This window comes from Trichechus manatus, unplaced genomic scaffold (assembly GCF_000243295.1).
Source record: "Trichechus manatus latirostris isolate Lorelei unplaced genomic scaffold, TriManLat1.0 scaffold00138, whole genome shotgun sequence".
In the NCBI taxonomy this organism is placed as follows: domain Eukaryota; kingdom Metazoa; phylum Chordata; class Mammalia; order Sirenia; family Trichechidae; genus Trichechus; species Trichechus manatus.
The window spans coordinates 2,515,215-2,540,857 of NW_004444074.1; the positions used below are offsets into that span (position 1 = coordinate 2,515,215).

At 48.1% G+C, this 25,643-nt stretch overlaps 1 protein-coding gene across 1 annotated transcript in view; it reads right to left on the reverse strand.

Moving 5' to 3' along the window:
• KSR1 (kinase suppressor of ras 1) overlaps positions 1–25,643 on the reverse strand; it is a 165,919-nt gene that overhangs the window by 68,502 nt on the left and 71,774 nt on the right. The window contains exon 2 of the mRNA XM_004385386.2: positions 2,243–2,383. Within this exon, the coding sequence (XP_004385443.1) occupies positions 2,243–2,383 (141 nt within the window). The remainder of the gene's footprint in view (positions 1–2,242; positions 2,384–25,643) is intronic.

Genomic DNA, 25,643 nt, shown 5'->3' on the forward strand with positions numbered 1-25,643 from the left:
GTCCAAAGGACTAATGGACCACAGCTACCAAGGCCCCCACCAGACTGAGTCCAGTACAGCTAGATGGTGCCTGGCTACCACCACCAGCTGCTCTGACTGGGATCACAACAGAGGGTTCTGGACAGAGCTGGAGAAGAATGTAGAACAAAACTCTAACACACACAAAAAAGATCAGATTTACTGGCCTGAAAGAGACTGGAGAAACTCTGAGAGTATGGCCCCCAGACACCCTTTTAGCTCAGTGGTGAAGTCTCTTCCAAGGTTTGCCGTTCAGCCAGGGATTGGACAGCCCCATAAAACAAAATGGGACTAATGAGGCACAGCAGTCCAGGGACAAGGACTAGAAGACAGAAGGGGACAGGAAAGCTGGTGATAGGGAACCCAAGGTTGAGTAAGGACAGTGTTGACACGTAATGGGGTTGTTAACCATTGTCATAGGGCAACATGTGTACTAACTGTTTAACAAGAAACTATTTTGTTCTGTAAACCTTCATCTGAACTGAGAATAGCAGCACAACTGGAAGAACGTAATCAATGTCACTGAACTGTGCATGTAGAGATTTTTGAAATGGTGTATCTTTGGCTATGTATATTTTCACCAAAAAAAAAAAAATAGGTCAAGAAGGGAGAGTGTTGACCTGTCGTGGGGTTGTTAACCAATGTCATAAAACAATATGTGTACTGACTGTTTAATGAGAAACTTTGTTGTGTAAACCTCCACCTAAAGTACAATTTAAAAAAAAAAAATTATCCATTAAAAAAAAAAAACAACACGGTTTATGTGTCAGGAAGCAAGATGAGCAGCAGGAGGCTCCAAGGGGCACCAGGACCCCACTGCGGTCACTGGTGCAGCCCAGTAACCGAACTGCAGGGCCCAGCTAGGGCTGGTGGGACTCCCATAAGCACGGCCCCTTTAGGAGCAAAGGTGGTATCAGTGTGGTCAGAAGGGGAGCTCTGAGGGACCCGAGGACTTCCTTCTGCACTAGCTCCCCCACTTTGCCTGCCCAGCCTTCCTGGAGAAGGCCCTCTCTCCCAGGTCACCAACACTCCCACAGCTCTTTCCAGAAGTGAACTCGAGGGCAGCTAGGCATATCTGGGGATGGTGGCTCTTTGGGGCAGTGGTTTCTCTTGTAGGACTTTAACTGAAGACCAGAGCTTGGAGTAAGTTGTGTCACCACGCACTCAGGAGCAAATCCTTGGCTCCAGGGGACACCCACCAGTTCATGACTCTATTCATTCATTCAATAAATGAATAAAATTTATTTATCTACCTACCTACCTAAGGAGCTCTGGTAGTACAGTGGTTAAGCTCTCGGCTGCTAACTGAAAGGCTGGCAGCTTGAACCCACCAGCCGCTCCGCAGGAGAAAGATGTGGCAGTCTGCTTCCGTAAAGATTACAGTCTTGGAAACTCTATGGGGCAGCTCTACTCTGTCCTGTAGGGTCACTATGAGTTAGAATCAGGGCTTCAAACCAGTTCAGTCATGGCCAATGAAGTGAAACTGGAACAGACCCGAATTTTTATAATTTGGGTGCTCCAGAACGGGAAAAATTACGGTCAAAGCCCTGGAATGGGAGACCCAGAAGAGGCGTAGTGAGCCCTTTCAGGAGCCTGATGCATGAGACTGGATTATTGCCAGGACTGAGGAGAGTGACACACATTCATAGTGGCGTGGTCAGCTGCCATCTTTGAGCGGGGCACCACTGTTTCTGACTCTGTGCAAAATCCAATGGGCAAGGGATTTCATTGCTAAGTGACACATACGCTGCCCATGTTTTCCAAGAGGGAGATGAAGTTTCTAGTTACAACCTGTAATTTTTCCCCTTACAGTTATGGTTTCAGTTCACCGAAACTTTAAAAATTTGAGTCTATTCTGGTGTTACTTCCTTGGCCATGACTGAACCGAGAAGAACCAGTTAGAAGCCCTGCTTGGAAGTGACTCGAAAGTAACAGTTCTGTTTGTTTGTTTGTTTGTTACCTACCTACCTACCTATTGCAATTTAAGCAGCTGCTATATCAGGCCCAATATTCAATGGCAATGTTGTGGCAAACAAATCAGACCAGGTAGGTCTGCCTCATGGAGCTTGCATTCCCGTGGGAGACCCCCTCGGTCTTAACCACAGTGAAGCTAGCCCTCGGATTTGTGTGTAGTCCCTTTGCTTCTATTCACTCACTCTTTCTGCCCACAAAACGCCTTGATCCCTCATGCTCCACATCCTGACCTGAGTCTCAGCCCCCATACCTGCACCACCTCCGGCCTCACATTGAAGGTGTACAGCCAGTCACTGAAGCGGGGGTAGCTGTTGAGCTCAGAGGTCCTCTCACCAGGATCCACGCTCAGCTTGCACTGCCGCTGCTTGCAAATGTAGCGGACCAGCTTCGCCTGCGGGAAGTCCAGGAAGGAAAAGGTCAGTTCAGTCATGGCCCGTACATGTGGCAGCCCTGAGCATGCTACAGGGAAGCCCAGCCAGACCTGAGCAGTGTGATGAGGGGAGGGGCCTGCCTGATTCCCCTTTGCTGCCGTTCAAGGAGTGCGAAGCAGGAAACAGAGAAGGAGAAGGGAAGAATACTCTGGAGAGCCAGCAGAGAGCCTGGACAGCCAGTCAAGAACCCTTTCCCCACCCAAGGCTGTCTGACACTGCCCCATCGTTACAACATGATCATTAGAGAGTAACTGGGCAAGACGGGTCGGAGCAGAACACTGGGTTAAACACAAGAAGGGCTTCTTGCCTTGAGGAGGCAGGAGTACTGACAATATGGAAGACACAGGAGTTTGGGGAAGATGGGGAACTTTCACCTAGGATGCTGCCAGCATCAGACTGCCTGGGTTGGGATCCAGGGGCTCAGTCACACACCAGGGGCTCAGTCACACACTAGCTCTGTAACCTTGGACAAGTTACTAACCAGTTGTCATGGAGTCAGCTCTGACTCATGGTGACGCCATGTATGTCAGAGTAGAGCTACGCTCCATAGAGTTTTCAATGGCTTATTTTTTAGAAGTAGATCACAAGACCTTTCTCCCAAGGTGCCTCTAGGTGGACTTGAGCCTCCAACCTTTTGGTTAGCAGTTGAGTGTGTTAACCATTTGTACCACCCAGGGACTCCGGACAAGTTACTAAGCCCCAGAAAAGCCTCATTTTCCTCTTCCATAAAACAGGGATAATATTAGAAGCTCCCTCTTAGGGAGGTTGAGAGGATTAAATGTGAAAGTTCACAGGAAGCACCAGGCACATGCCTGGCCATGACTGTGCTGTGGCAGTACTAGTGAAGGTCCTTGACTATGGGTCCATGAAGAGGCTTTAAGGGATCCACACTCTGAAATGTATGTAAACTTTAGGGCTGTGAGCCTGTGCATTTCCCAGGGGAGGGGCGTCCAAAGCTTCAAAAGACTCTCAAAAAGCTTGCTGTTGTTACCTGTCGTCAAGTTGGTCCCTGACTCAAGGAACCCCATACACAACGGAACAAAAGGCTGCCTGGTACTGCACCATTCTCATGATTAGTTACAGATTGGACTGTTGTGATCCACAGGGTTTTCATTGGCTGATTTTCGGAAGTAGATCACCAGGCCTTTCTTCCTAGTCTGTCTTAGTCTGGAAGCTCCACTGAAATCTTTTCAGCATCATAACAACATGCAAGCCTCCACTGAGAGACAAGTAGTGGCTACGCCTGAGGTGCACTGGTCAGGAACTGAACCCAGGTCTCCCACGTGGAAGGTGAGAATTCTACCACTGAACCACCAATGACCTCCTCAAAAGGCTAGAATTTCAAAAAATAAAATAAATAAGTTTAAACCTGGTTATAAGGACAGCGTAACTTAAGTCCGTCTGGTGGTCTCGTTTAAAAACACCAACTTAACTGAAGAATGCAGAGGGGTGAAGGTGTGGGAAGGCAGAGCCTGAGGCTGATTAAAAGAACAGTGCTTTCAGCCTGTGAGCAACCATCTAAGATACTCCACTGGTCTCACCCCTTCAGGAGCAACGGAGAATGAAGAAACCAAGGTACAAGGAAAAGATTAGTCCAAAGAACTACCACGGCCTCCACCAGACTGAGTCCAGTACAACTAGATGGTGCCCGGCTACCACCACTGACTGATCTGACAGGGATCACAACAGAGGGTCCCAGACAGAGCTGGAGAAAAATGTAGAACAAAATTCTAACTCACAAAAAAAAGAAAAAACAGATTTACTGGCCTGACAGAGACTGGAGAAACCCCGAGAGTATGGCCCCTGGACACCCCTTTAGCTCAGTAATGAAGTCACTCCCGAGATTCACCCTTCAGCCAAAGATTAGACAGCCCCATAAAACAAAACAAGACTAATGGGGCACAACAGTCCAGGGACAAGGACTAGAGGGCAGGAGGGGACAGGAAAGCTAGTAATAGGGAACCCAAGGGCAAGAAGGGAGAGTGCCAACATGTCATAGGGTTGTTAACCAATGTCATAAAACAGTATGTGTACTGTTTTATGAGAAACTATTTGTTCTGTAAACTTCCATCTAAGGTACAATAAAAAAAATTTTTTTAAGAAAAGAATAGTGCTTTTAAATGCATAAACTACTCAGGGTTACAAAGGAAATTAATTATATTTAAATATATTTATAAAAGTATTGTTTAAAATTGTGATAGTGCAATAAAAGCTTACATATTAAAGCATTAAATTGTAAGATCTAGCAGTGGGTCTAACAACTATCGTAATTTTGAAGTCATGACAAGCGTAAGCTACTTTTTCAGATATCCATAACCGTAATATGATATGAAAATAGTTGTGATTCCTACCGGCGACCAAGTCACAGATATTTGCTAAGATGACTGTGCCTTGTTGCTTGCATTCAAAATTGAACAGCATGCTAAATTTCAGTTAAGCTTAATGAAAATAAAGATGCAATTTTTCTTCCCACCCAAGTTCACGGACCCTTTAATTTTATCCACAGACCCCAGGTAAAGAACCTCTGTGGCTGGAGAGATGTGAAGCAAGAGATAAGACCCAAAATGACAACAAAACCACTTCTTCCACATCAGCTTTTCTGAAACTCCCCCCATAAATTAGTCCAGAAACTAGTCTAGTTTCAGACTCAGAAACAATCCGTCAGACCCAGATTTAGCCTGCTCGGGGGCACTGGCCCTCTGGGGTGGCTTTGAACTCTCTAAGTTCTACTATCTTCAGGGAGTCATGGGGCTCAGTGGCAAGTGGAACAATTGCTAGAAAGGGAACACTGAGTCAGAACCAAAATAATCTCACTCAAATGTACAGTTTTGATGTTTGATGAAAATTCTGGCAGAGAGGCAAACTCATGGTACTCCTACACCACATACTATTCCAGTAACCTGAGCAGACACTGCTAATCAAACATTCTCTACTAATGCTCACAACTCCAAGCAGACATTGCTAATCAAACACTCTCTACTGAAGCTTGCAACTTGGAGTTGCCAACAAGAAGTGTATTTGCTGTCCTTAGGGCTTCGAACTGTCTCTTTCCGGTTCAGTCATGGTCGAGGAGATGACCTGAGTTTTAAAAATTTGGGTGACTCTGAACCATAACTGGGATGGGAAAAATTACCAGTCGAAGCCCTGCTAGAAACTTAATCTCTCTCTCATAGAAAACAAGGGCAGAGTAAGCATTGCATAGCAACCAAATCTTTTGCGCCCTGGATTCTGGGGAGAGTCGTAAACAGCGGAGCCCGGTTCAAAGATGGCAGCAGACCACACCACTTTGAATGTGTCTTGCTCTCCATAGTCCTGGCAATAATCAATCTCACACACACGCTCCTGAAGGGGCTCACTAAGCCTCTTCTGAGTCTCCCACTCCAAGGCTTCAACCCATAATTTTTCCCATTCCGGTTATGGTTCTGGATCACATAAATTTTAAAAATTTGGGACTGTCGTGGTTTTGCTTCGTCGACCATGACTGAACCAGTCAGAACTGATGCGAAGCCCTGGTTGTCCTACTCTGGAGCCTAAGTCCCTGCAAAAATATTCAAAGTATGAAGCTCACAAACTTGAAGACACAATGTGGCTTTTACCCTACAGGTCTAAGAAGAGGTACTCATGTCCCTCCTCCAGGTTCACTCACTCTAATCCATCCTTCCAAGTGTGACCAGAGGCAAATTCTAAAATTAGGGCCCCAATTTCCTTTTCCAGGCTCATCTACATTCCACCCTACCCGACCCTCCCACTCCCCATCCTCCACCTGGCACATAACATGTGCTCAAAATGTCTGAGGAGGGAGGGAGGAAAGGAAACGTGTGGGTCATCTTCATGTATTAAAACATTTCTCAAAGCCAGTCCTTCCCTTCACTCCAAACTGCTCTCAAACCATAGCTTCAAAGAACTGACCAAAGGCAGGACAATAAATCAAATAACTGCCCAAGCTAAAAGCCACACATTAATCTGAGAAGTCAGGTTCCCAGCTCTCAGCAGCAATGATGAGCATCCATCACTGGCACAAGGACTTCCAGGGCCACACCTCTGGGAGCCGATGAATAACAAAGTCTGCACAAGACTTTGGCCACCTTTGACATTAGCCAGCCTAGTTGTGGGCTGAGGCTAGGTCTGGACTTTTGCCAGTGCAGCCTCCTCCAAGGGGTGAGGCCCTTTCCAGCCCTGAGGCGTTCACTCCCTCAAGTAGCTCCCTCAGCCAGGAAGGCTCTTCCCAGGGACCCCTCAGCCCCCAGGGCTCAACTTAGACAAAGCTTCCTCCAGGACGCGCCCCCCAGCCCTCCAGCCCAGTCCCCCACAGCACCCTCCCTTCTCCTCCTTCAGATCATATCTCAAAGTTCTAACATTTTACTCTTTAGACTATAAAGTCCACGAGGCCAGAGGCCTGGTCTGTTTTCTTGGTCACCACTGTCTGACCCCAGGAACCAGTACAGCATACCTGGCACATGGTTTGCTGTTTTAAAACCTTTGTTGAATGGCTAAATGAACATACCACTCATTTTGTAGCCCAGACAGGCACACGCAATGAGGGTGGGAAACAAATGTCAATCAGGCAAGTGATGTGAATCTCTGAGAATCTCAGAGAATCTCAAAAACGAGGCAAGGTCCCAAGAAGAGGAGTGAGTAGCTTCTTTTTGTAAAGGCCATCAGAGAGCCCCGCTCGACAGCCCAAAGCAGGCCTGCAGGTAGGACTGTGCAGAATTTGAAGTGATCCCTCACCGCACCGTTTAACAACCCACACACCCCACAGGCTGTGCCTGAGACAAGGGAAGGGGAAGACCACGGTACGTGTGGCCTATTTGCCAGTGGGTCTGGTACCCGGCTGGCTGATACCTACTGGAACTCGTCAAGCTCTTAGGAAGAAAGACACCTCCAGAACTGGGTTCTGCTGAGGGTCAAAGCCATTCTCATTCACCAAGGATGGAGGTGTTCGGCTTGCGGGAGGGAAGCAGCTCCCCGTTATGCAAAATAAGGCTGTTGTCGCTTTTCAGAAAGTTGGCTGCAGGCACAGAAGCACCAAGGGGCTTCTTTCCCAGACAAACCACAGCAGGGCCTGCCAGCCTGGCCTCAGGGGCGACAAGGGGCCCTTTCAGTGGTAGCCTCATTTTCTCTTAACCACAAAACCGCAGCATATAAATTTTCCGGAACAGAAAAGCACCTGGGGTTTCAGTGATGGGACCAGCAGCAGGAGGGAAAGAGTCATTACGTCTCTGGCCACAGGGGAGGGCCTGGGGCCAGAAACGAAGCCCATCCTCAACATTCTTTTGCTTCATGAGAATGTGCCCCACCCCTAGCTCTGACAACGAGCATGGTTTTCACAAAATGCAGAAGAGCACCGAGCCTCCCCATAAAGGTATGATGGGTGCTATCGAACACATGGTACATAGCAGGCGCTCACTAAGTGCCCTGGGCTGAAGGAACTAGGTTCTTGCCCCAGCTCTGACATTAAAGAAGATTGAGGATCTTGGAGAAATCTCCCTTACCTCAGCTTCAATCTCACCACCTATATTCATAAAGGCTGGGGCCAAGTAAGTTGCTAAATACGAAAGTGTTCAGAATGAGCAAAAGAAATATGGTTCCTACTACTTTACTATTGGTTATTCCAGTCACACCCAAGAGGCCGCGTAACTCTGTGGGGAAGAACTCCAGCTCTGGAGGCAGGCAGTCCTGGCCTCAAAGCCCCTCACTGCCACACTCCCTCGGCAGGCCACCATGGTCAAGGGATGTATCCTGTCAGCCTCTGTTTCCCCACCTGTAAAATGGGGATGATCTTCCTCAAAAGGATGTTGTAAAGATTTACATGAGAAAATATGGATGTAAAATGTTCAGCAAAGGGCTGGGAACAAAGAAAATGTTTGTTCAATGGTAGCTATGGTGGGTGGCGTCCTCATCAAGCTAAGTCTTCAGGTTCACTCTTATTACCTCCTGTGCAGAAGGGACGGTGTAGGCGTCGTCATGCCCGTTTCAGAAATGGGGATAAAGAAGACCCAAGAGCTGGCCTAACTCATGGGTCAGGTATAATCGATTCTTGTTATTCACTGTAGTTAAGGGTTAGATTCCTGCGAGACTCTGGTCACGACATTTTCGTCAATCAACACATGACTTTGTTTTTTGTGTGCTTCTGTTTAAAGACAGCTTATTTAATACGTATTGTTGATGCATTAACACTGAACTCATGGCCAACAGCTCTGTACCTCTTGCCTGGATGAAGCATCTCCATTAGGCACATCACAGCCTCTCTGCCCTCAGCAACCCTACACAGCACTTCAGCACTACACCTGGGGGCCATTTTAAACCATGAAATCACCAACAAAAAGCACAAAAATGCAAAAAACATGACACTAAGTAGACCGCAAAAAGGACACTTACACGAGTGTGAGCGCTGAAACAAGAAGGCAGGGCACCGCCTTGTTCAACCTCAGCTGGGAACGTGTGCATCTGGCGACTCAAATTTTTCACTACTCTGTACAATGACCAACAAAGCGCTTTGAGTATTGATTTTGGCATTACAAATAAATCTCAGTAAGTAGGTGAAATCACCTACACGGAATTCATGAATAATGCAGATCGACCACAGTTTTATTTTAAAGGTGTGAAGACCAACATCCGGACTCACCAGGTGACCCCAGGGAACCCGGGCTCTTTCTCTCTTCAGATGCTCTCACCTCATCCCTTAGCACCAGAGGAAGTGGCTGAAGCACAGCTGCATCAATTCCAGAAATGTCGCTTGCCCAGTCAAGCACCTGTGCCCGTAATCTGACATCCTGATCAACCTCAAACATAATCTGCCACCCCCTAGCTGCTCCAGGTGTGACTCTGACATGAGATCCCGAACGGAGGCTGCCCCAAGCATTGATTCCATGGCATGAGGTTTGTCAAATGTCCCTGGAGAGGGTGGCACCGTGCAGAGCAGACCCAGTCAACTCTCACTGAAGCATGGGCCACAGAAAAAGAGAAACTTTACAGGAAAAGGATGCAGATCCCTGAGCTGTAAGGATTGCCAGGAACATGGCAGGCCTCCCAGATGTGTGGACCGCGCCTGCTCCTGGGTAGGGTTCTTTCCTTGGCACACATTCTTCCTTCCCACTGGATCCAAACCTGCCTCCCAGGAGCTGACACCCAACGATCCCACGCCCACCCTCCAGAGTGCATCACAAGGATTCACAGGCAGGTTGAAACTGGTGACACAGGCGACCACAGCCCAGCCTGACCTGGTATGCCAGGCTCCTCTGTGGCCGCAGAACTGACAATTCCTTGCAGGCTGCCGCAGCGGAGCACAGCTAGGGCAGTAGCTGCCCTGTCTCCAAAAGAGAGGGCAACGCCAGCCAAAATGGTTGTCCAAGTAGAACCTCTTGCAGGCTTCTAGAGGGTGGCTGGACCAGGGCCAGCCATTGCGCAGCCTGGCTGGGTGGTGTGGTAGTAATGACCAGGGGGAGCATTCCACCGGGGGCACATGTGACCACGCCTCTTGTTGACCACTGGCACCTGCTCCGACCGGTCAGGAGCCATGCATCCCATTAGTTAAGTGTTCCATTCCTCCTAGCGGGAAGCACAGGCTGGGGGCCAGGCAGATCCACCCCTGGTACTATCATTTATCAGCTGTGTCGTGGTGACTAGTGACTTCACCTCAGTATCTTCATCTGTAAAATGGATAAAATAATACATGCCCCATAACCAAAACCAAACCCACTGCCATTGAGTCGATTCTAACTCATAGCGACCCTACAGGACAGAGTAGAACTGCCCCCATAGGATTTCCAAGTAATGGCTGGTGGATTCGAATTGTCAGTCTTTTGGTTAGCAGCTGACTGCTTAACCACTGAGCCACCAGGGCTCTGCACGCCCCATCCAAAAAACCCATTGCCGTCAGAGTTGGTTCTGGCTCATCACACCCCATAGCACCCCTCAAAATTCACTGCGAGATTCGTGTATGCAAAGTGCTTAGTCCACTGTCCAGAACACATAAACCAAACAAAAAACCAAACCCACTGCCGTCGAGTCCATTCCGACTCATAGCGACCCTACAGGACAGAGTAGAACTGCCCCATAGGGTTTCCAAGGCTGTAAATCTTTACAGAAGCAGACAGCCACATCTTTCTCCTGTGGAGCAGCTGGGAGGTTCGAACCGCCAACCTTTTGGTTGACAGCCAATAGCTTAACTACTGTGCCACCAGGGCTCCTTACAACACATAAAGTGCTCGATAAAAAGGATCTTACAAGTATTACTCCTGTTCAACCTGCAAGAACAGCCTTGATGATAAGGAGCATAACAGGCTTTTGGCTGGTGCCATTTGGGTTACACCTTACCCGGGCTACCCCTTTGCAGAAAACACTGAAGAGCCTCATTCCAGACAACTGACTTTGCAAACAAAGTCAGCTCCACCCTAAAATTGCAGGGCCTGGAATGGAGAGCTCCCTTCTGTGGGGAACCCCCAAATGCATGAAAGTAGCCAGACGCCAAGACATTTGTCAGCCTAACCCTATCTTGGACGTTGACTACTGCAGGACCCTGAGTGAATCACTGTCCCTCCCAGTAGCCAAGTTCTTCATCTCTCAAGCAGGTCAGGTGAGTCAGTCTATGGGCACATGTCATGGGTTGAACTATGTCCCCCAAAAATGTGTGTATCAGTTTGGCTGGGCCATGATTCCCGATATTATGTGATTTTCCTATATGTTGCAAATCCTGACTCTATGGTGTTAATGAGGGCGGATGGGCGGCAGCTGTGTTAGTAAAGCGGGACTCAATCTACAAGATTGGATTATGTCTTGAAGCAATCTCTTTTGAGATATAAAAGAGAGAAGCAAGCAGAGAGATGGGGGACCTCATATCACCAAGAAAACAGTGCTTGGAGCAGAACACATCCTTTGGACCCGGGGTCCCTGCGCAGACAAGCTCCTAGTCCAGGAGGAGATTGATGAGAAGGCCGACAGAGAGAGAAAGCCTTCCCCTGGAGCTGACGCCCTGAATTTGGACTTTTAGCCTAACTTTACTGTGAGGAAATAAACTTCTCTTTGTTAAAGCCATCCACTTGTGGTATTTCTATTATAGCAGCACTAAATGAATAAGACAGCACGGATGTGACAGATGTTGAAATATAAATGACAAATGAACCCCAGGCACAGGCTGGGATAGACACCAGACTTCCATGTATAGCATTCCCATGTATACTCATGCCAATACTTAATTATCAATCCTAATAATAATGATAATCTCTTTCCCTGTATAGTTTAGTATCACTTTCTTTCCCTGGAATCAAAATAAGAATTCCAGGCAGTAGGAATTACAGTAGATCCCTGACACCTCAAGGGTGACGTCCTAACCTTCACGTCTCCAATGCTGCAAGTGCCCCTGAAGCGTATCATTTTCCCTACAAAACACAGTCTCATGTAACTAAAAACACTATAGGCCCTTCCAGACCTTTGATGGGAAGTACTTTGTATCCGATGTCCAGTAGAGAACCACAGAGCTATGTGGTGATGTGGGTGCTGGGCAGCCTGGCTGGCTTACTCAGTGGCTAAGGAGGACCCCCAACTACCCTGCAGGCACCAACACAAGCGATTCTGAGTCCAGCTTCAGCAAAATGACAAGTTTAGGGTCACTTGTAGGTAGTCAAAGCACACACAGTAAGACCATGAGACTTAACAACAACAACAAAAAACCAAACCCATTGCCATCAGGTTGATTCCAACTCACGGCAACCCCGTGTATGTCAGAGTAGAACTGTGCACCACAGGGTTTTCAATGGTTGGTTAGTAGCCAAGTGCTTAACCATTTGTGCCACCCCAGGACTCCATAAGACTTAAAGAGACTTAAAGGCATATTTTATTACAAGTGAGAAAAACGAGCACCCTGGTTAAAGAAGTGATTCAAACTCCCATCTTCAGACCCCAATCTAATGCTCTGTTTCTATGCGCCAAACCGTTTCCCAAAATAATGACTCTTACTACCCACTTAGCTCTTCTAAGCTGCAGCCAGTCCTGACCAGTACAGGCAGGATGGCAGTAGGCAGGGTCTACCTCTCTTAATGACCAAAGACCAGGATCCAGCAATGCCCAGATTGTTCTAGGGAGCAAATCGTCTGAATAAAAGACACAGATCTCCCTGCACTCTTCAAGCCACTGCCTCTGGTCCTGATCTGCAGTAACCTGACCTGTGGGTGAGACCCCATCCTGACACTTGCAGGCAATGGCTCCAGACCAGCACTGAATTCATTAAAAGTAGCCACTACACTGCCCAGTACCTGGGGTTGGCCCTTTCAAGGCGATCCTACAATGCTTTGCAGCCTCGCTGAGATCCTGGATGGCCATTCCACCTCTATCCCCATCCTCTCTGCTCTTAAGTCCCACCAGCAGGTGCAATGTTTAGACTTGCTTCTAACTCACCAACACCTGTGGGACCTTGACTCCTTCCCCACAAGCAGAAGTAGACAGCATGTACTCGTCAGTGGACACCCACAGCCATCCTTGCTAGTGCCAAGTCCCTGTACATCCTTCCCAAACCTCAGGAAGTTGCCAAATCTCTCGTGACTTACTCCAGCCATCCCTCCAATGGTCCCTGAAGCTGTTGAGGGAGAGATGGAAAGGCTGCCAGGCCCTCCTTCCCCGGCACTGGCCTGCTCTGTCCAAGCTTCAGGGCCGTTCCCCTCACATTTCTGGCCCCCTCCCTAAGGCTAGAGTGTGCTTCTGGGGACTTCCTGCCAACCCAGCCAGCTAAGCAGTCTGGTCTGGCTGCCACGGCCAACTTGTTGCAAAATGATTTCTGAGAATGTAAGGAGGCCTTCTGGAGGTTGTGACACAGCTGACAACTCCACACACAGGCACAGGCCGACCACAGTGCTCAGCTCAGAGCATGCCAGACATAGCCACTGGCTCCAAACACCGCCAAGCCCTCGCAGCTCTCTCAAGGGCACCCAGCGAGAGAGAGAACCAGGGAAAGTGAGGCAAGGAGAGGAGAAAGTACAAGCAACCTCAATTCCCAAGCCAGGCATTTTGCAACCAGTCACCCGTCACCCGACTCCATCCCATGCCTGTGTTCTCCTGGAGAAGCTGCCAGATGTGTGCATTTGTGCAGACTATCTCCCCACCAAGCCTCCCACTAGCAACCCTGCCCTGACGTCAAACTCGGAGTCGGGGAACTTCAAACACAAACAAACAAGTCTGCCCCAGACCACAAGTGGAGACATTCCCAAAGAGGCCAGGGGTGAGAGCAGCCACAGCTGGGAACTTGGAGCTACCCACCCTGCACTTGGCTCCACTGGGGCTGCAAACTCCAGGGGCCTGGCAGCAGGCTGCAGAGGAGGGGTTCAAACTCAGGCTGAGACCAACTGGGGGCCACTCTTGGCCTTGTGGGTAGATGGAAGACATGCCCAGGGCTGGCACAGACCCTGCCCGGAAGCACTAGCAAGTTAGTTAAGTTCTTGTGTGTAATTAGCACCCTCATTAGATAATGTCACATTTTCTAATTCATGAGATAGGTACTGAGTATGAGAAGCCTGGGAAAGGAGAAACTGATGTGGGTTAGAAGCACTCACGAAGCTTCCTGGGAAATAGGGCGCTTGAGTCGGGCCAGGGTAGACAGTCAAGAACCCAAGTTTCCTCAAAGACACCTGGTAACCCATCTCTGCTCCACAGACTCAACAAGAACAATTTTCAAGTTGAAGGCAATTTCCCTGACCGAAAGATCTGAAGTCAGCTCCCACCTGAGAACGTAATGGGGCATGAAATAAATTGTGCTGTTCAGAAAGTAATCTTTACCTTGAAAAGTCAGCGAATGAACTGCACTGGGTCTGCCTTCCAAGTTTTGCTTTATCCCTCAATACAACACTGTTGTTAGTTGCCATCGAGTCAATTCCAACTCGCGGCGACTCCATGTGTGCAGAGTAGAACTGTTTCATAGGGTTTTCAAGGCTGTGACCTTTCAGAAGCAGATCTTTTGGCTAGTAGCTGAGCGCTTAACTGTCTGTGCCACCCAGGGACTCCCAATTCAATACTACAAGCCCCCAGTACACTATGGTTCTTAGTACCAAGCAGTCCTTGGAAATTATGGGGGCAAACTGGACTTAATCATGAGAAAGCAAGACACCCACCCATGGGACACTTTTATCACCTCAACTACCCTAGGACTGAAGTGATTACAAATGGGAAGAGGAAGAAGACCCTCTACCCCATCATTCATTCATTCAAACAGTCAGTAAACTTCTTCCAGATGCCAGGCACTGTGTTAGGAACTGGGGATACGTCATAAGCAACATAGTGCATACGCTTGAGGAACTCACACAGGGGAACATATCTGGGGCAACCGACATGTCCATAGATAGATCTGGAAGGAGGACTGTGGGAGGCAAAGAGGGAAGGAGGTAACACCCACTGGCTGAGCATCCACGACACCAGCCACAATGCTCACGAACTGACCCAGGTGTTGGGAGCCACAGGTGTCGTGTGTGCCCACAAACTAGATCCTTAATCTGTACAGCCTGTGTCCCAGTTGAAACACCAGCTCCCATGACTGTCTGAAGTTCTGAGGTTCACCATGCCAACAGAGCATGGCCATCAAGCCAGCTCACCCCTCAACCCCTCAATTATAAGAGGTAATTCCAGAGAATTCCTGACACTGGATGCTGGAAGGGACCCTAGATGTGAATTACTGACTGGAGGCCTGGGAAAAAAGGCAGAGGCAGCACCTAATGGCAAAGGTGGGCTTCTGCCAATGGGCCCACCCCCTTACCTATCTTTAAGACTTGTTCTCCTGGGCATTCTAGTAGAGAGGGGTGGGGGAAGGTGAGGTACTGCAAACTCTGATCTCAAAGCCCCTGCTATGTCTAGGAGACTGTGCTAGACACCGGGGAGCTAAAAGGTTTTCCCTTCCAGAAGTGTGACTGTTTGCCTGGGAAGTTAGGCCATCCTCCAAATCCAGTGCCATCGAGTTGATTCCGACTCACAGCTACCCTACAGTAGAACTGCTCCATAGGGTTTCCAAGGAGTGGCTGGTGGATTCAAACTGCCAACCTTTTGGTTAGCAGCTGTAGCTCACCGTAGCTCTTAACCACTGTGTCACCAGGGCACCTAGGCCATCACAGAAAAGGATAAAGGGCCATGGTCAAGGGTAGATAAGTGGCTCAGATACCAAGGGTCAACCAACGTGATGATGAACTTCAGACACAAGAACAGCCATCTCCTGAGTGCTGTGTTAAGCACGGTTCACTGTCTTTCTAATTCTGACTTCCTCCTTGCTCGCAGAACCCATTTTGTTTGGGGCAGCAATGTATCCAGTGATGAACTGGTATAAGCCAATGGTTCTCAACCTTGTCTTCACATTACAACCACATGAGCCTCAGAGATTCTGATTTAATTGATCTGGGAGGGTGCTCCAGCGTGGACAATCATGATGATCCTATCCACACTTTCAGCTTCCCCTGCAGCTAGGTACACGTGACAGCTCTAGCCAATGAGATAGGAGGACGTGTCTGCTGGGGAACTGCTGGGAAAAAGTTTGCTTTCCTCATAAATGGGACAGTCTCTGGGGCTGCTCACCACACACCTCCCTGCCCCTGCCTTGAATATGGACAGTCTGAAGCAACCATTTTGCAACCATTAGAACTGCCAAAAGAACCACAAAGACACCAGTGTTGTTTAGCTGAACCAACACGAGCCACCTAATTCCAAACTTCTTGTTGTAGGAGAAACATTATGGTCTATTTGTTTAAGCCACTTTGTTCACATCTTCTGTTACTTGCAACTGAATGCAGTTCTTTCTGGTAACATTTATTAAGTCTGCATTATTTTGAACTTTCTTTTAAGGCTAATGGTTTAGGACATTTCTGTTGGCTCCCATGAAACCTACAAGAATTAAAAGCAGGTATGTCTTCATGCTTCTTGGGACCAAACCATTCCTTCAAAAGACCTTCAAAATTTCAAAGAACAGTTTTTAACTTTATGAAGCCCAACCTATAATTCTTTTCTTTTTTGGTTTGTGCTTTTTATTTGGTATCTGAGATATCTTCCCCAAGCCCACAGTCACAAAGATGCTCTCCTATGTTCTCTTCTAGAAGGGTTATAGTTTTATCTTTTCAGTTTTGGTCTATGATCTATTTTGAGTTAATTTTTTACATATTAGGACTGTTTTTGTTATTAAACTGGGTTTTCTTATGTGCCAGACACAGTGCTATGTATTTTATATGTATTATCTCATCTAATACATTGATCCTCTGAGATACGTATCATTATCAATCCCATTATACTTGAAAAAGGGCCCGAGTGTTCTACAATCAATATTTATAGTATCTTCAAGCCCATTTTACAGGACCTGGAGTACAACAGACATTTAATATGATTGAACAGGTAGAGAGATGCGGAATCCTTGTTGTTTTAACCTGCCTGATATAATTGATGCTAAGTCCTTGAGAACACAACTCCCAGTTGTACCACTGCTTCTAGAGACAAACTGACCTGACTTCCAGGAATGTACCCAGTGGGGATAGGGGTGAAGTGGAGAAGTGTAGCATCTTGCATTTGCTAGAGAAAAAGAATGGGTGGAAGAATTCCTGCTCTTGGCAGTGGGTGGTGAGAGCTATTCTTACCCACTTGGCGGTCACAGGCTCATTTGAGGCTGTTACAAGTGTAGACCACCATAGCAGATTAAAGATGGCCACAAATTATTTCATGCTCCTCCAGTCTAGAGGTCATTTTCTCTCCCTTTGAATCTGGGCTGGCCCATGACTCCTTTGACCAACAGAGTACAGTGGAAGAGACACTCTGCCAGTTACAGGCTTGCATGTAAGAGGACTGGCAGCTTTCACCTTGGTCTTTTGGAGTCCTGAAGACTCTGATGGAGACCCCATGGAGAGGAACAGTGAGTTGGCTGAGCCCAGACTTCCAGCCGTCCCTGCTAAGGTGCTGGATATGTGAGTGGAGCCTTACTGGGCTCTCTAGACCACGTCAGTTGATGGACATGGAGCATGCCACTTTGATGTTTCAACAGAGGTATGTGTACACACTGTGGGATCCCAAAGAGACTGTACCTAACTGTGGGGCAGGGTAGCTGGGAACCTGGGAAGGCATCAAAGAGGAGGTGATCCTTAAATGAGTTCAACAGGCTGGGGTGGGGGTAGTATATGGCACACAGACAGAGGATAAGGGACAGGAAAGGCCCCTCAGGCAGAAGGCAAAGCTTGAGCAAAGACTAGTGTCACAAAAAACTTTTTTTTTTTTTTTTAATTTAAAGGGAATAGGGCCTAGAGGGCACAGGGCAGGGGGCAGGTGGGGGGGAGAAACAGAGTCAGCGACGAGGCAGGGCCATCTCAAGAAGGTCCCTGAAGGCCACACTAAGGCATCTGCACTTAATCTTGCAGGCGTGGGGAGGGAAGTGAAGGGAGAAACACGTGAAGGAAGACTTGCATTTTTGAATGATCATCATTCTGGAAACCATGTGGAGGACAGATTGAAGTGGGCGTGGAGAAACCAGAAACAGGAAAATCAATTAAGAGGCCACCGCGATTCAGCAAATGATGAGAACAAAAGGTAATTTAGTTAGTGGCAGTGTGAGCTGAAAGGAAGGAACAGATTCAAGAGATGTTTTATCAGCATTTTTACTATAAAGACAAGACTTCCCTTCCTGCACGTCCGGGGGATTTCTGGCATACCAGTACCCTGGAATGCAGGAAGCTGAAGAGCTGAGTTTCTCCAGCAAAGGGGCCAACCAAGCAGAACCACGTTTATTTGATTTATTAGACTTTGGCGCTTCAGCAGGAGGGGGGATGTATGGAGAGGAACCTGCTACCTGTTGGAAGACTTCAGCTGAAGGTCTAACTTGGCAGCAGCACGTCAGCCCACAGGCAGCTCCTAGCCCAGGTATCTCCCCATTTCTGAGCTCTGCCCCTTCCCTGCCTCCCCAGGCAGAGGGAAATCCCATATTTGTCAAGAGCAAAGGTCACTACTCCGTTGCATTCCATTTACAGCTCTTCCTGCAGCTCCAGAGTTGGATCACACCGAAAGAGGAGGGAGAGAAGCCACATTTGCCACAGTGGCCAGATCTAAGAGGGGCCTTTCCCAGCCAACCTGGGGTCACTGGTTCTGTTTACCTGTCCCCAACCATATGCGTGCAGGAAGCACCCTGCTCCACAGAGGAGAGTGGGCCTAGGTTTTCCTGGCAGGAGAGAGAAAGAGCGCATGAGCGCACGTGCAATCTCCCTATCTTAGTCGAAAGGTCAAGGGAATCAGGGTCAAAGAGACCCAAGTTCAAATCCCACCTCCATCTCCTTCCAGCTAACAGGCCATGGGCAATTGACAGAATGTCTCTGAGGCTTTATCTCCTCTGTTGTAGATGAGGGAAAAGATTCGCCTCAAAAGATCACTGTGAAGACAAGACGACCTATGCCTGGCAGCTGGCATGCTATAGGTGCTTAGCAAATATTAGTTCCTGTCTCCCTTCCCTGCGGCCTTGGGCCCTGGAGGTGCAGCTGTTGAGATCCTGGCTGCTAACCAAAAGGTTGGCAGTTCAAATCTACCAGATGCTCCTTGGAAACCCTATGGGGCAGTTCTACTCTGTCCTATAGGCTCGCTATGAGTCAGAATAGACTCCAAGGAACGGGTTTTGGTTTTGTTCGGTTCCCTGCAGCCTTAATCATGATGAAGGCTGTGGCTTTGACAGATAACAGGGAGATGGGACTGGTGACTGGGGAGACCTCAAAAGGCAAGGGTCCAAATGAAGGATCTCAATTATCAATCTGCTGATGTGTCTGCATGCTTCCCATGGAGCAAGGAGAGCAAAGGCTTATTGAAACAAACAGCTCAGAGCTCAAGGACAGATCAGCAACCACACCCTTTTATGACCCATTTTGTATAACACAAGTCTAAGCAACACCTCTGATATCAAACTACCAAGTTTCAGTTTTGCAGCAAGGAAAGGAAATACGCACACAGACAAAAATGACCTACTAGTGATGTGCCCGTTCATTCCTGGTATGAAACACCCCAGTGTGAGAACAACGTAGCTGTGGACACTTGGTCAGAGCACTTTACATTCTGACACAGCACTTCACAGTTCAGAGCACTCTGTGAAGATGGCATCTCATTTGATCTTTTCCACAAATCTTTTAGGACCATTTTCGTTTCCATCTTATACAGATGCGATACTAAGGCTCAGAGAGGTTAGGCGACATGCCCAAGGCCACACGACATTTACTAAGTTATAGTGTCAGCTTCAAGGAGCCCTGGTGGTGCAACACTTAAGTGCTTGGCTGCTAACTGAAAGGTTGGTGGTTCGAACCCACCCAGAAAAACCTGGCGATCTGCTCCCATAAAGATTACTGCCTAGAAAAACCCTATGGGGAGCTCTACTCTGTTACATGGGGTTGCTATGAGTTGAAAATCGACTCCACAGCACCCAACAACAACAACAACAGAGTCAGCTTCACACCCAGGGCTTCTGAATCTCAAGGCCAGTGTCCTCCGTGGAGCAGACTCCCATTCTTGCAGGGAAAATGGAAGACAGCATAGTTTTAAGTTAATAGATTAAAACCAAGGACTCCTGAAAAACTGAAACCCACCCACAGTCACTCCCACCTGGGACCCTAGGTAGGAGACCCCTCCGGTGTCTCTTCGGGAAAGGAGACTGGGGGACAGGGACAGCTTGAAAAGGACATCAGTGCCTCTTTTCCTAAGAAACATGTAAAGGCCATTAAATTACTCACGGCCTTCTATTTAAAAACCCCAAAACTTAAGGGACCACTTTGTCTGCGCAGAGGAAGATAAAGAAATGTGAAGCTTAGGTGACAGAAAAAAGAAATCAGACCTAGAACTCAGGAATGGAATCACAGTGGGGTTGAGGTGACATCAGCTCTGGGCGAGAGAAAGAAAGAGTGAGACCACCCTCTCTAACAAGGGATGGCCAAAAGACTACAGGATTTTACCCTCTAAGCTCTGTGTCCCTCAGTGGACACACTGGTTTAATATGTCATGTCACCAACACTATCATTAGTGGGGAATAAGAAAGGGTTCAGATAACAGAATGTTACTGTTGAGCAATCCCAGGAATGTCAGCCAGAGATGCGGCAGGGAGGGATGGGCATACGCTCAGGGCCTGGAGTCCAACAGACCTGTGTTCAAACCCCAGCTCTGCCACTGACTAGGTACTTGGGCTAGTTACTCAACCTCTCTATGCCTCAGTTTCCCTATCTGTAAAATGCTCTGAAAGCAATGCCCACCTTCATGGGAGGTGGATGCAAAGTGCTTAGATTGTTAACACTCATTGTCAGCATCATCATAGAATCTTGTTATCTTTGAAAGCAGTTAAATTATGGCTGGTTTATTGCTTTAAGATTTTTAAGCATGCTCCTGAATGAGTCCATCCACTCAGCAAAGGCCAAGCTACCCTCATGTGTTCCTTGAAAAGGGTCAAATGCAGATGAGGCCACACCAAGCTGGAACACAATCACTTAGAAGCTGACTTACCTGCCCCTCGCTTTATTCTTGGGCAGTCAAGAACAGAGAGAGGCTGCAAACAGAATTCCAAGTCAGACATGAACTTGGGACATGAACCCCCGCGAGTGGGCTGGGCAGAAGAGCAAGGCAAACCAGGAGAGCTATTGAGACTCACGCAACCTGAGGAAGCAAGCTAAGGGGGCCCTGGAAGGGGTGGGCACGGCAGCCACCAGGCCCGGCACATGGGCTGTAACAGGAGCTGTTCTCTAGGCCTGGGCAGGGGTGACACAGCTCAAAAAGATACACACACATACACACACAGAAACATGCCTGCCATCATAGACAAGCTCCGGCTGAGCAGAGAGAAGCTCCGTTTACGAAGAAAAAAAAAAAAAAAAAAAGGGAGAAGGTGGGCTGACAACCTCCCAAGAAATCAACCTACCACCACTTGTTGAAGAAATTAAGACAGTCACAGCCAACACTGGCAAAGCGTGTATTGTGTGCTAGGCATTGCTTTCAGAGCTTTATATACATTAAGTCACTTAATCCTCACAAGGCATTCATGAGAGAGGGCCTACCATTATCCCTATTTTACAGAGGAGTAAACTGAGGACTAGGAATAGTCAAACAACCTGCCCAAGTCACACAGCTGGAAGGTGGCGGGGCTGGGATGTGAACCCAGGTGGTTCAGCTGCTGAGTTCATGCTCTACCCCCAAGCTACATTACCTCTTGAATGACCTCTTGGATGTTTTGGGCACCTACTCTGCACCAGGCGGTGCTGGGAAGCTTGGTACCAGGGAGCCAACCCAAAGTCACACAGATGGTCCATGCCAGAGGCAAACCTATGCTCTGGAAGGCCTGACGCCCCATCTGCCCACCTTCCCACGTGAGGTACTAGGTTTGGCCTTGTAATAGACCACCTTTGCCTCGAACTCATGGTTCAGATATGACCTTCTGTGCTGTGCTCCACCAGCAGTGCTGCAGATGAACACCTCGATGACATGCAGTGCACAAACCCAGGCCAGGCCCCTGGAGGCTGCTCTGCCACCTGGTCAAGAGGAGGTCAGAACCCTGTAGAAAGTCTGAGAACAGTGGAACTGCGAGAGAATCCACCAGGCTCAACCCTGTCTCTCAGCACACAGTCCTCTCCCCACCAGGAGACTGCGAGACACATCCTACTCCTTTCTACCTGTTCTGCAGAAAGAACCAAAACAAGAGCCTAATGCTAGTTGCCGCAACACAAGAGCTCTGCGTGTTTAGCCTTCTGATGTAACAGCTCAAAGCAGAGAGACATACATACACTCTTGGGTAACTGCCAGTTTCGCTCACACGCAGACCTCAAGTCAGGTATGGAGAGCTGATAGGCTGTGGCTGGGCTGGAGTGCCCCGTGGTCGGTGTGGCCAATGGAGCAGGAGGCGCCGCAGCCCACCCCTCAGGCAGCGCTCCCTCCATACAGGACAGCACACGCCTCACATTCCCGGTTCTCCCACTGCCTGTTCCCAGGTGACCCGGATACTCTAATTAACCCTCCAGGTGGAGGATAGTTCACCTGTGCAAAGAAAAGCCCAGGTGAACCCTAAAAGGCTCTGGATCTCCTGCACTACAGGCAGACCCTAGATTACATACAACCTGTGGTTACATACAACCTGTAGTTCCGAACCAACCACTATAAAGCCTATTATATTAAAAATTAGAGGTACACACAATGGTTCATGATAACAAAGGGGTACTACTTTGTGACGTACATAAAAACATTATTATTACTGTACTATTATGTTAAAGATGTTTTAGTGTATCTGGAAATGTTTCTTTAATGTTTTTCTTCCATAGAAAGGTGCACTATATACTAAGACAAACATCTGACTAACTGACATTAGATATGAACTGTACCTGACTGTTTCGACTTAATGTACAAATTCAACTTAAAGACAGACTTAGGAACGGAACTTGTTGGTAATCCGGGGACTGCCTGTATTTGCAGTCAGGCCCAACCTGTGGACCACGCCAACCAGGGGGGGCTACTGTCAGCACTGGACATACCTGGAGATACCTGGACTAGCTTTAAATCACAAAATTCTAGAATGTTCCAAGATGAGGACGGCCTTCAAGTTCATCTTGCACACACAGATGAATAACCAATGAGGAACCTGAGGCACAGAGAGGGGCAGCACTTACTCAAAATCACACAGAAAGTCAAAAGGCGGCGCCAGGACAGAACCCAAGTCCCCTGACTCTTGTCCAGCGCTTCCCCCATCCTGGGTGGCAGACGTCTGGGCGTGACCTGCTGTGTAAGCAAGCAGCTTAGCTTGTCCTCTGGTTCTGTGTTTTTATTTAGCAAACCAAAGACGGTTTTAAGAAATTTATAAATTGTAACTCATTTCATCCGAGAAGGTAGGTGTCATCATTATCCCCATGTGGGGATGAAACTATGACACAGAGATAAGTAACTGTGCACAGAGGGACTGAGCCCAGGCAGTGTTACTCCACAGTCCCTGCCCTGAATCATTCATTGTGCGATGCTGGCTTCGTAATCTCAGCCCCCTCAGAGGGGCTGTTTGCTGCAAGCTGAAGCGTTCAGGAGCTCAACAGCAGGCCCCAGGCAGCTCTTTGGAGAAGTGGGGCTGAAGACCCAAGGGCTGCTCCCGCCTCAGCAGCCCCCATAGCAGGGTATTCTCTCAAGACTCACCCATGGACCACAGGGAGTGGATCAGCAATGAAGTACCTGAGTTGGGCTCCACAGACAAGCCAAAAAATGGACCCAGGTGTCCGCTATAAACCCCTACCGGGAACCTGGACCGTGCCACCTGGAGCCACCTCCTCCTCCTCTTACTGTTGGAAAGAAGGGCTTTGCCAGGCCCCAGACCTGTGGCCCCTCCAAAGGCTCGACCTCCCTCTCACCTGTGCCCTCTGCAGCCCCAGGCCTGCCAGCGGAGGAGGGGACCAGCCATGTACTGCCAAGGCCCTGCCCAGCAGCCTGGGCACCCCACCGGGCATGATTCTGCACTATCGTGTGGCCTCCTCCAAGCTCAAGAACTTGAGTTTTCTTCCTGAAAAAGGAAGGCATTTCTCAACATGTTGCTACAAACGGATACTGAGAAACAGAAACTAAGAGGCAACCAGGCCTCTCTCCTCTGACGGGAGGAGAGTGGAGGGGGGAAGGGCCCGTGTGGGCCAGGCTGCCAGGGTCCAGCTAGAGAAACCACCAGGACAATGCTGTGCACAAACTCGTCTATCGCACCGTTGTTTATAAGAATGAAACAGTGGAGACAACCCAAAGGTCCAATGATAGAAGCATGGCTAAGAAAGTGATGGTAAAACCACGGAATAAAAGATTCCAAAACCACTGAACAAGTTTACAAAAACTTGGGAAGTTTTTTGTGTTGTTCTACTGAGTATTAAAAGCAGGACCAAAAAAGAAAAAAAAACTGCACGAAACGTGGCTACAACTAGGGAAGGGAAGAAAATCAAACAAAAAGTTTTGCCTAGAAAATGCAACTAATAGAAAACACAGCAGAAACGTCAAGCCTGAGTGAGCTGATCTTGAGTGGGAAGGCTGTAGGTGATCATTTTCTTCCTTCTACTTTCCTGTGTTTTCCAAATGTCCTATAATTACCGTGTACTGGTTTTATAAGGCTATTAATGATAATAATATGCTTTAAACTGTCAAAAGAGAAAAAAGGGAGGATGGGGGTGATTATTTTCCACCAAGGGGAGAAAAGCCTGGGAAGCCAATTGCCAACCATCCGATGTTCTACCTGAACTAGAGCCGGCTTGGGCCACCATGCCCCAGCCTTCCCACCAACGCTGCCTTTGACAGTTACTCCACCACCAGTTACCTGCCATGCTGAATCTACAGATGGAGCCTCGCCAATTCAGAAGGAGGAGCGGAGGAATGGAAGAGAACAATTTGAAAAGATGGAATTAGACTCATTTTACCAAATGAGGTTTTTATTTTTAAGGACAGTGTGTGTCCCATTCAAGAGCGTCTAGTACCCAGCATTGTACCAGGCCCTGTAGATAATACAGAAATGAACCAGTTGCCATTGAATCATCATGGTGACCCCATCGACTCGTGGTGACCCCATGTATGTCGGCGTAGAACTGTGCTCCTTGGGGTTTCCAATGACTCGGCTTTTGGAAGGAGACTGCCAGGTCTTTCTTCTGAGTTGCCTCTGGGTAGACTCATACCTCCAGCCCTTCAATTAGCAGCTGAGCATGTTAACTGTGTGCACCACCCAGGGACTCCACACACAAAGGAGTAAGATCTATTTCCCACCCTGAAGACCTCAGAATTTACTAGGGGCCAAAGATATAAAATTATAATGCCAAGAATTATGTGACAAAGGTTTTAAGATACAAGCTGCTATAAGAATTCAGAGGTGAAAATAAAATAACTTCCAGCTCTAGGGAAAAGATGAGTATTGGCAAAGATTTCACGGAAAAGGTGAGATTTAAATTGAGTCTTGAAGGATGAGTGTCATGTCATAAAGAGGTCAGTAAAATAGGCCAAAGAAGTATACACGTTTATCTCAAATGCCAGCAACCACAGCAAACCTCTCCACCTCAATAATAAGCAAAGAAATGCAAATGAAAACTAACGGACAAAGAGTTTTGGTGAAGCTAGTCCCAAGGGATCCCAATGAATCCCAAGAGATCACCGCTGGGCGCTGCGGTGGGAAAGGCGAGCGGCTTGCCTTCCTGGAGGGCAGCGAGAAACAGCGCTGCAGCAGAAGCTTTACAAATTGGCACACACCCTTTGAGCCAGTAATTCCGCTTCTAGGAATTTATC